The sequence below is a fragment of the Amia ocellicauda genome, chromosome 19 (genome assembly GCF_036373705.1).
Source record: "Amia ocellicauda isolate fAmiCal2 chromosome 19, fAmiCal2.hap1, whole genome shotgun sequence".
NCBI classification, from domain to species: Eukaryota; Metazoa; Chordata; class Actinopteri; order Amiiformes; family Amiidae; genus Amia; species Amia ocellicauda.
Genome location: NC_089868.1, coordinates 11,974,760 through 11,986,602, shown reverse-complemented (window position 1 = coordinate 11,986,602; position 11,843 = coordinate 11,974,760). Strand labels below are relative to the sequence as shown.

The following is an 11,843-nucleotide window of genomic DNA, read 5'->3' as shown; positions in this document are numbered from 1 at the left end:
AGTAGACTAAGTTATATTTGGAGGGAAATAATTATCTGCAGATGGATGCATTTGTTTAAAAGAAAAAATACAACAAAGGAAACCCTTATAAACGTACTATCCCGTAAACCTGCTGAGTATGAAATTTCTTTTTTTGCCGTTCACTACTTTTACAAGCATCAAAAGAAAATGACAAAAGACAAAGCCTGGTTTGGAGTCTGTGTTTTCTAAAGAGGTGCTTCCTGTAGTATTATAGGGACTCAATATTCATATGTCATCTGATACTGCTTTCAAAGTTGAGTCCCTTCATTTCAGTATTTTGACCACTTCTATTAGTCAAACTGTCAAAATAATAACAGTATTATCTTTTGAAGAGTGATGGAGTGATCAAGACTGGACATAGTAATCTATTTTTAATTCTATAAAACCTGATAAATGTGCTATGTTGTGAGGCTGGCAGTGTTTTTCAGAAAATATTTGTCAGTATCTTTTTAAATGGTACAAAAAACAGATTGTTGTCATATCCATCCTTTCTGTGTCTGAGAGCAACTTGTTTAACTGAGATTTGTGACGTTATATGAAAAATATAGCAAATAACTATGAAAAGAAGATATTGACTCCATTACTGTGGGTGAACTTTGGCCTTTCCTACTTCCTCCTCTGAGACGGAAAGCTGTGAAACTCATCAAGTGGATAACTGCATTGGGCTTTAAGAAACTGTAGCCACTCGGGGCCTTACGGGAGGTAAGTGATATGGAAAAATCATTTCTAATCGTAAACAAGGTACTTTGTTTCCATCTTTCTGTGCAACCAGCTTTTCTCTTTTTTTAAAACGTATAGATATAAATACTCGGCATGTACAGACACTGATCTGGAGTTTCTAAGCCACTAATTGAAGATGTAAAGGAAATCATAACTATACACCACGCATCATTTGTTTGTGTAATTTATGTTTAGAAAAAATGTATCAATGGCAATGAACTCTGAGGTTTTGAATGTATTAGTTTTCCCAGTGTTCTTAAATGCTATGGGTTAACAGATGTTAACCACACAAAAAGAGTAATGCAATCACTTTTTGAGAGAGAGAACATGTTTTGAAACAGTAATTTAAACGTGACAGCTTTAACAGTAGTAGTGTAATACACCGTGTTCCAGGATTTAAACTGTACGTAGGATTTTGTGGTAACTAATATCATTTCCATACTAGGAAATATTTTAGGCTGTCTTGGACAAGAAAAGGTAAATACCAATCTGTAGACAGGTTTCAGAAGATCATGATTGGAAGATAATGATAATGTTACCAAAAATAACAACTTTAATGACACATTGAGAAATTATTATATTTAGAGTATTGAATGATAATAGACTCTAAAATGGGAGTTCTGCAAGTAAACAAACCCAATTTATCAACTAACGTGCATTTATACTTTATGCTTTTAATTTCTCCTGAGTACAATGTATTTAAATGTCTAACTAAAGGGCTGATAAACGTATCCATATATAGCTGCATTTAACAGCACTTACTGAACACATTGCAATTATGCTGGTGGCACTAAACCAATAATAAAATAATTTATAAGCAGCTAGTGTCTTTAAAGTACTGTAAGATTACGTCCAAAAATAGATTGTTGTAGTTCCAACAACAAATGCACGACCAACTATCTAGAGCCAAGTAAATACCAGCGCCTATAACTACATGTATACTTCACTGTGATGGAGGTTTCTCTGGGCAGGGTCTTGTTAAGCAGTCATAACAGCTGGTTTTGTTGCACTTCTTCATTAGAAAGTAAGAGGAGGTCCCAAATTCCCAAACAGCAGCTGGTAACTGGTCCCGAAACTTAAGGACAACGTGGAGGACCCCATAGCTTTAAAACAGAAGTATGTTTTGCTTATTAAATTCTGTTAAGGTAATACAATACTATTGCTTAGAGAGTCTGATCATAACCAAAGTCAATGCACTTATTACTTAAAATTACTTTAAGTGATAAATGTTTCAGGTGTACTGAACAATTGATTTAATTAATATAGAGAAAAAAAAAAAAAAAACATATTAAAATGTTAATGTTATGACCAGATGGCTATCGCCTATAGATTTGGGTTGTATTTAATTTAATCTTCGGTTCTATAGACTGATCACCTTTCTTTTTTTGACACTAATTAAAGGTTCGAGACCCTTTAAAGTAATACCCGTGTATTACAGGTTTGAGGTCCATTTGTTCCAACTCTTATTTACGCAGCCACTCTTTAAAGTCCAAGTCCCCGTGTTTACACAACAAACCGAGCTTGTGATGAACTTTTAGTGTGGCTACTTCAGAAAGTTGATTGTAGGTGTATATCTCATGTTGACAATTACTGGTTAATCATAGGGTACATAATCTTGAAAGTTAGTTGTTGTTAAGGAGAAGTGGTTTGTGTGTGTGTGTGTGTGTGTGTTTGCCTGTGTGTGGTAGGAGGGGAGGAAGGGATAATTGAAGGCCGGGGCAATTATTCCCCATAGTAACCGATAAAGTGTAATTTTGCCTCTGTCCGGAGAATAATTTTATATAGATCTTGTTGTTTTTTTAGAATGAAATTGTGCTTGCACATTTCAAGGATGAAATACACTCAAATACATTGTCATTATAATTTATGATGAACTCAATTTCAAATAACCCAAACAAAGAAAAAACATACAGAAAGTGATCTTCTTTTGAGTTCAAGGATAGTGAAGAAATCTCCAATCCATTAAGTGCAGTATACCTCTAAGACACTTGTATATCAAATCTATCAAGGCTATTTCTTCACCATTAACAAAAACCAGATGTTGATCTCATTGAATTCTGAGAGAAGAAAACAGAATGTAGATCATTTCAGAGATTGTGTTCAATTTCCCCTCTCTTACATGACATTGTTTCCTTCACTGTGTATATGTACAGACCTATTTTTATAGATGCTAATTTTATCTGAGCCAATTTTAGCCGTGTTTAGTCGATTGCACCACTTGTTTTGGGCCTCCCAAGAAACCCGTTTCATAATTACAAAGCATATTTTTGTCAAATAAATAGTTTCCCAGATCTGTTGCTCCTCTATTTGCCACCACCCATGAGAAGATAGAAATCTGTAGAAAAATGAATTCTTTACCAACAGCAACATGTTGCTGGGTTTAAGCCTCGATTTGTTGAGATAGAGATCATGTTTTCCAAAAGAATAGTTCATTTTAAGAAGGAAAAGCATCTTTACTCTCAAAGTTTCAGACAGTATGTTTTATTTCATGATCATTTCAGTAGGGTGACTGTCATGTCCCTTTTTTATATATAGTATGAAGGACTATCGGATGTTTTTATTTAATTTATTTATTTATTTTGAATGTAATGCCGCACAAGCCAAGCTGGTACAGATGTAAGGAAGGGAGTTAAAGACCCACACCCTAAACAGCAAGTCAAATCACTGAGGGACACAAATGTAGGACTCTGCCAAGAAGATAGAAGTTAAAACTGTTCTTTCCAATTAGTTTTTTTATCAGGGTTTTAATAGTGCATTTGGAGAAACCTGAGATGATGTTAAATCAATCAGAGAATCATGCCCGTTCCTTGTGTGGTCTCATTGCCATTCACAGTCTGCCGAGCAGTGGTCACCGATATGATGCCAATTAATAAAGCACTCATGTGTTGGCAGTGGATCACACTGTGAATCCCTTTTGGGCAGAATACCTTTGAAATCTCTCAGCAAAAATCCAGACCCTGTTGGGAGAGCTCCAACTCCCAATGTAATGTATTCAGATTTTTTTTTTTTTTCCTTCTATTTACCCAGCCTGGGTTGATTTTGGCTTGAATCTGGTCCATTGAGGCAGAGAATTTCCACATACCAACATTTACAAGCTGTTACTATGAAGCATGCGGCTGAAAGACAATATCCAATTCACCCAAATGGTTTGTCAATCCAGCCCAAATGGAAAGTTGACTTTTCTGCAATTCGGATTACATTGAAGTATGGAGGAGGGAAAACGTCAGCTTTTTGACTTTAAAAACTAGCTTCCTGTTTCTGTCTTCCTGTTTAGTTTATTACTGATGTGAGGATCTTGATGTATTATTCATATTATTAGCAGTATTACTACTAGTAGTAGTAGTCATAGTAGTAGTGATGTTTTTGCATGTGGTTTTATTTAAAAAAATATTCTTCTGTTTCATTTTAGTTCCCTAGTAACATGGGGAAGAGTTCTCATCCATTTTCACACATGCAATTCCCATTTTTATTCCAGCTTGCCCTTTGTGTATTCTTTCTCCAGACAATACATTCCTGTTATTAAACAAAAGGAAATAACCTTAAATCATAAGTCCAGATAACATATTGATCCTTTGATGTAACTGCGTGTGTGTGTGTGTGTGTGTGTGTGTGTGTTTTAACTATTTATTTGATTTACTTTGATTTCCTGCTCAAGTAAATCAAACCTGCTGAAATCCGCAGTCTGCTCTTGTCATGAACAAGCTGTTGTCTGATGTGCTATCAGGGAATGTTTTACCGTGATCACCCGTTCCCCTTGGAAATGACTGCACCACATGAGTGGAAGCTGGAGCGTCTTAAACTTTACCGGATGACTTATGGGTTTTGCAGGGGGTTTTGGAGAATGACACACAGAATGATGTACAGGTCCACTCAGGTGTCCTCGTAGATTTGTTTTCGTTTCTTCGTTTTCCTTGGAATGAATGTTTAGGTGGAACTGAAAGGATTATTTGAACACTCATACACATTTGGCAAAATCCACTTTCCCCCCCAAGAATGCTATTGTTTAATCCATGGAGGAGTCATTGTGGAACATCTGGAGTTATGAAACCACTTCACTTTTCGTGGACCAATCCATTGAGTCATTTCATTTTGTTAACAGGAGGCTGATATAGTTAAAATCTATGGTGAATTTCTGGCCTCTGTATCTCCTATTGGTTACGCTGTTATCCATTGTGAATTCTAGTCATATGGCTTATTTTTTTACAAATCAAATGGAGAAATGTCAACACTGCCAAATAATATCCCAACCTTAACAGTTGCTTCATATGCAGGTTGTTTCAGCAGCAGTTTTGGGAACACTATACTATACAGCTACTGTTTTGCAGATTCCAATGAAGTCTTGAATATTGATGAGAATTGCAGGTATGAAGATTGCTGGGCAACCTGCCCGTAAAACAAGAGGAAGCGAGTGTCTTCCTCTACACTCATAAAATACAGTATATATTAAGTGGCTATGGCTGAGCAATAGAGACATTTTCTTCCTCTAGCGTGTCAGTGTTTTGGAGACTTGTACTTTTCCACTTGTTTTCCACAGATACTAGCTTCTGGACAAGGCATTAACGGGATTCAATATATTCCATGTTAGCCTCAATCCCCCGAGTTTCCTGAGGACTACTGTTCTGTGAGCAAATACCTCTTATTCTACTCCTCTAGCTCTGTCCAACTTCAGTTTTCTTTAACTGATTACCATTTAAACTTTTCATTGTATCGTTCAAACTGGTGCTATTAAACAGTTGTTTTCAGAATTGAATTCAGATTAATGCAATGCAACTCAGCTCTCTTTATTGCAGATGCTATTTTTTTTGTTTTGACTTATGTTGTAAACCCTCACAATAAAAACTCTTCTCTAAAATGTTCACCCTTCTATTTTGGCCACCAGTTACAGACCACCTTCTGCTTTGGTTTACTTATCAATTCCCTGTGCTTACAAAACAGACTGGAAGAGTTGTCAACGTCATGAATCTTCACTGCAGAATAGGTCTATCAACTTTGAGTGTTTTACTTTGTACAGTATTTTTAATGGTCCCATTTGCCAGGTTTATTGATAACTTTATGCACCAGAATTCCACATTTGATGTTCTGTTTTGCAAGCGTCTCAAGTAGTCACTCCCAGTCTTTGAAACTTTGTGGGCGACGTGGGGCCCCTTGTAGAGGATGGGACTGTATTGGGAAGAGGCCAAAGGCAATAAAGTCTGGGTCCAGTTGAGGTCAATAGAGAATCTCCCACAGCTCAATCAAATCTCTCTCAGATATGATACAAAAAACAAAATTGGCTCTGGGTTTCATAGTAACCATTTCAATTAATATTGGCCGATGCTATAAAAGTGTCATATACAGTATATATATATTTATGTACACCAGCTCCTACGCCTGGTACAAAAGTGCATGGACCAAGCCCACTTTATCAGGTACACAATTCTCTCCCATGTGGATCCTCTCCCTGAATCAAGTAATATAATATTCTTGAAATTATTAACAGCAGTAAATAAGTATTAATGTTCTCTGGTATTATTTCCTTATTATTTCTGACATATATACAGTATATATTTTTAAATCCACAAGTTGATTTGGTTGAATAATGAATAAAACATTGAATTTAAACAGGTAGGAAAGCTAACATATAACAGAGTCTGTGGTTTGGCGTACATTCACAGCACAAAAGCTGGTTTAGTCAGTTGCAGTATTTTGAACGGGAATGCATGTTTCTGCGCAGTTTTACTGAGCTGCAATATCAGACTCCTGCAGTCGTTTTTCAGGCTACATGGTGAAAGGTAGATAAAACTTGCCAAGCTAACGAGGGAGCCAATAAGCTTGTTGTTCCTGGTTTTCAAAAGGTGAGAAAAAATGTATGATGAAGCAGCAAGAAAAAGCTGTGGTTTAAACAGCAGGACCGCCCATTGACATATTGCAACTCTGCTTTTTACCTTCCCTTCCCTTTCACAGACCCCTGAAAGGTTCATTTTGCTATACAGTTAATGATGTTAGAAGGAACCATAGAGCTTCACAATGCCCCCCTTCATGGGAATATGGGATATACACAGCACACATTGGATGAGGAAACAGGACTGCGAAGAAAGACTACTTATTCTTCCTGTTGAAGGTGGCAAAGAATTGAACATTACTTCTGAGAAGGCCAAAAACAGCAGGCAGTTCAAGATTCATACAAATATTAAGAGAATTGAGTCCAAGCTGCTGCTGCATTTACCAGAATAAACCGCTTTACAGAAAATAAAGGACCTGAGAGTGAGCGGGAAACAATTTGTGAGACACTTGGAATGCTCTAGTAGTGGCCAATTATTATGAATAGTTTTGTATAGACTAGTATTAATTCTAGATAAATGAGCAATAGGTAGATTCTGGGGGGTGGGATCAATGTGGTTGATGACAAAACAAGCCTGAGGTGAGGAGTTTGGAGGCAAGGAAGCACTGTCCTTTTCTCTCCTCAAAAAACATTTGCATCTACCTTGAAAGAGTCATGATGGTACATAGATAAGAGTAGGTGGGTGAAAGAAGTGATGCAATAAACCTGAAGAGCTACATATTCATAGCCAAAACAAAGGCACATCTTCATCTTCCCCAAGCTAATCTGCCTCGAATCTGTGATCAAGTCTCTGCTCTCTTCCATTTTATCTTCGTCCTAAAAGGACATACCTGGGAGGTGCAAAGATGCATGCCAGTATGTTGGGGAGCCAGGATGACACTTCCACAAAGAGATCAAAGACTTGAAGAGGCCTGCCGGGCATGCCAAGTCGAGCAATTTCTCCTGGCGATAACTGCCTTTTTTAAAAAAGAATGGGCACCGCATCTCAGGGACGACAGCCAAAGCTCTTTTCCAGCTGGCTAGGATGAAAGGAGATGCCTGTGAGAAACCCTTTGAGATCAAAAGGAACCCACGAGATGAGACTTCAGACTTGACAAATTACCGGCAATAAGGATGGAACTGGTACTGCTCCTCTTTAATACAGGCATTTATCCACACTAAGGGAACCAAGTCAACTAACCCCCAGCACACATCTTTAACTCCCCAACCGTCCCAAACCCTGGACTTCAGTCTACACATTCAGCAACCACTGAAAATACACTCATACTCAAGGTACTGAAATCATAATCATAAAAACAACAACAAAGTGGTGGATAATGAAAGCTATAATATGGCACGACACCTCACCCAATTTAATGAGCTAAATAAAAGTGTGGGTCCAAGAAATGCCCTCACTAAAGTGGCAAACTGACTGAAAAGTGAGGAGGTAACTTGTTTGAATGCTAATTTGGCTGGGGAGTTTTTGGAACTGTCCTATCTGCTTTAGTATTGGATGGCAATCTTAAGTAGACACTTAGAGGTAGCTTCACACTGGCCTCTGCAGTTGCCATGAGCTAGTTGGGTGGGGGGGGGTGGGGAAAGAAACTGGTTGCCTCCAACACCACTGCTATTTACAGGGTGCCAGGCTAAGTAAAGTGGACACAATCCAAACGGGCTGCCATATTTCTAGTTTCAGTTACTGAGAAGTGTGTAATGAGTCGAGTCCAAAGTGTATGTGCTCAACCGGAGAAAATTAAATTACTTCACAAATTAAGTTGAGCGCTTTTGATATGAATTTATACTTTAGAAACCATTTAGAGGAAGCATCATAAAGAACCTAGATAAACAACTATTTAAATGTTATCTGATCTGGGGAAGTATTGGAGTGAATCAATGTTATGCACTGAGGAAAAATACAGAGAGGTTATATTTTTATCTATTTTTATTTTGTCTATAGAGTTAAAAGCATGTACATGTATATAATTTATATTTGAATGTCTAACAGCACAATTTTTTTTACTGAAAATCATATTCAAACGAGAACAAATGCTTACATAAGTTGAATTGGATTGCATTTCTTACCATTGTAGTTACCATGGGTCCTACAAAATGAAATATATATTTGGTGCTGCTATTACTTAATATTACATTTTTGGAGAACATCTGCTAAGTTTTATTTGGTATCAGTAGACTAATTATATCACGGATAGAAAACGAAGGAAATTGAGGACACGTATATTAATTTATATAGACTTACAAGGATTATTTTTTTTTAATCTATTGTTATTATTTATGTAATAAACAGTCTATTATTTTATATTAAGGGCTGTATTAATCCAATACTCTGTATCACTTCAATGTGGCATTTTCACAAATAATACAATGAATGAAAAATATATAAATAGATAATATGAGTAAATTACAAGCCTTTGAAAATGTTGCAGTTTAATGTGAATATACGTTTTAAATTGTTTGTGTGTATTTAAAACAACTCTGCCTTATGATTAGGTTCTGTGTAGATGCCTAACTTTAATGAATAGTGTACTGTTATCATAGATCATATATTACAGAAATATTGTTTCTTGTATCATGTATTTGGCAATACACTGTTGTCATGTCAGTAAAGCAAATGCAATTGAATTGAAATAGTGTACATGTTTATTTGTTTTGTTCTAATTAAGCCATATACACTGCAGATGAATGAACATACATATAGTCAACAAAAGTAAAAATCAGTTTTGATAGCCCACTAAAGATGAAATGAATGGGAGCATTGATAATTGCCAGCTCCGAAGCAGAGCCGATCCGTGACGTCACCCGCCAGTAATTGGTGAAATCTAACACCGGCTGGGACTGGAGATGAATGCGGCTCCGCTTGCACCAGAGCAAGTCAAGGCATCTGCACACACCGCTGCCTGGAGCTACAGCACGGAGCTGGAGCTGTGGCATTTGAGCCTGCTAGGGGGATCCTCTGGAAATAGACATTTAGACATTGCACCCTGCGTTTCTTAGGCAAAGGAAAACATCTGTGCTTCGCAGGACCAGACTGAAGGAGTTGGGGAAAAGGCTTGCAGAGTCAGTGGGCATCTCGCCGTCTGGATTCCCCGACAATGTGCCGATTCTGAGCTGGGACCCATAAAGCCCCTTTTGGCTTGTGTTGTCCAGGGATAGCCCATGACCCGGCATCTTCTGGCGTGGATTTCTGTTTTCACTTAGATCTCTGCTGCCTGGACAAATGCATACAAATGCATTTAGGAGCCCCACGGACCAGGAGTGGACACATTTCCCCCACGGCAAACACGTAAGTAAACGCCGTGTTGCTGAACGAGGAGCTGCGCGGAGACGGGAGGGCAGGCACTGAGTTTGCAGCCTTTTCCCACCCCGTTCGGTTCAAGACATACTGCCAGCACATTGCTCAGACACTTCGTGTTAAACCCATCATGTGTGTGAGGGTGAGCTGGTTGACACTTTTCCACAGTCCCACAAAACAGACCACTCACTTGGCATGGCGAGGTTTTGCCAACCCCAGCCCAGAGACGCGCTCGGACAGTGGCACAAACTGACCAGTTTAGCCCGGTGATCTTGATATGAGAAATAGTCATCCTAAGTATCATCCTGTTTAAAGTGCATGCTTTACAGATCATGCAGTCTGTCTATAACATCATGAGTATGCTTCTTGTAAAGCACTTGGGTTTGATCTACCAGGCAGACAAGCCAAGCGCATAATTGATCTAGCAGGAGATCCAGTCGGCCTGGTGCCCAGGGAATGGACAATTAATTAATTAGTGTGAAGCAAGGGCTGCTACTACTTTTCTGTATGTGATATTCCACATTTATAATTCACCTTTTGCCACATTGGATTCATAATCAGACGCACCAGAATGTATTATTACTGTTGTTGTTATTATTATTAGGCTAGTAGTAGTAGTAGTAGTAGTAGTATTGTATGTATATGCATGTGTAAAATCTTCAATTCCAAGGCTTTGTATCATAAGCCCATTGCAAAGGCACACATTTTCTTTTCTTTAAAACAAAATCTGAAAACCACCTTAACCTGCATTATTGGAGAGCCGATTAACATCATCACACGCATTTCCGTGTGTGCAAACATGTCAGATCACCAGAGAGATAATAAAAAGCACTGGCTACCACAAGGCTGTCTCGCTGGTTTGTCAAAGGCTGGGCGAGCTCCAGATCACCTTCCCAATCTGTACGGACTTGTTATCTGAGGAAGCCAGAGCAGCTGCGGTGAATGCGTTTGCATTGAAAGCTTGCTGTAAGACACGTCTGTGGGTTTATCTTTCTTCTTCTTCAAAGGGGTTAACCATCTTTTGTGTGTTAGCATGTCCTCCACAGAGGTAATATTACATCATGTTGGTCTGTCTACCTTTATTGGACCACCCTTATTTAAAGAGCCTGCTTAGCTTGGCTGCTTATTTATATCTAGAAAATAATAAAACCTTTATCATAAAAAATAAAAAAAAATTGTCAAACGCATGAAGTCTTGATTCCCCCCCCCAACAAAACAAAAAAACCCAAACCAAACCAAACCAAATAAACCCATTATGTATTACAGTTGTGTGTTACAAATATGCAATATGCAACCTACAAAGAAGTTATTAAAACTTTGCAAAAATAAGAAGCGCAGTAGTTTTTCTATATGCAAACATTTTGAAACAATTAGTTTTGATAGTAAGAGTAGGCTGCCCCAGAATAGAGCAGCACAGGAGACGCATCCAAAGCCCGGGGTGAATTCCTCTTGGCTTAGGACCTAATTGACACCAGATGAGGAAACCTCTGGAATCAGTTGTAGTGGGAAGACTGGAGTGAAAGGGATTTCACTTGTTCTATAGTGTATTCCTAGTCTGAAGCTTTCACTGTAACTTTCACCACATTAGGACCGAAAATGGTAGTTATAAAGAAAGACATATCCCAGTCCTTCAATTGCACATACAATATATAGCAGAGGGTATTTTGGGCACCTACCTGTATACTGAGCATTTACATACTGCCATGCCATTCTGCTGTGCTGTGATATTTGTTGGCATGAGTCACAGTCCACTCTTACTTGTGATAGACACAATAGAGAAAGGAATGCAGATTGTGCTCTGATGTTTTGTGATTGAAAATGCTTTACATGCACACATTTGTGACATTGAATGGTCAGTTTAACTTTTCATGTATTCACATTCTAGTGAAAAATCCTGTTTATGGTTCAAAGGGATCTGCATGAATTCAAGGCATTTGCTAATTAGGAAACATGTTCCTCAACAGTCTGCCAATGTGCTTTTCCCCATAAAGG

The 11,843-nt window shown here is 38.1% G+C and overlaps 1 protein-coding gene across 1 annotated transcript in view; it reads left to right on the top strand.

The window, feature by feature from the left end:
- The first annotated feature begins 9,436 nt into the window (after positions 1 to 9,436).
- Positions 9,437 to 11,843, top strand: part of col24a1 (collagen type XXIV alpha 1) — a 111,986-nt gene continuing 109,579 nt past the window's right edge. Inside the window, exon 1 of the mRNA XM_066691927.1 lies at positions 9,437 to 9,842. Coding sequence (XP_066548024.1) covers positions 9,787 to 9,842 — 56 coding nt within the window. The 5' untranslated portion in view covers positions 9,437 to 9,786. The remainder of the gene's footprint in view (positions 9,843 to 11,843) is intronic.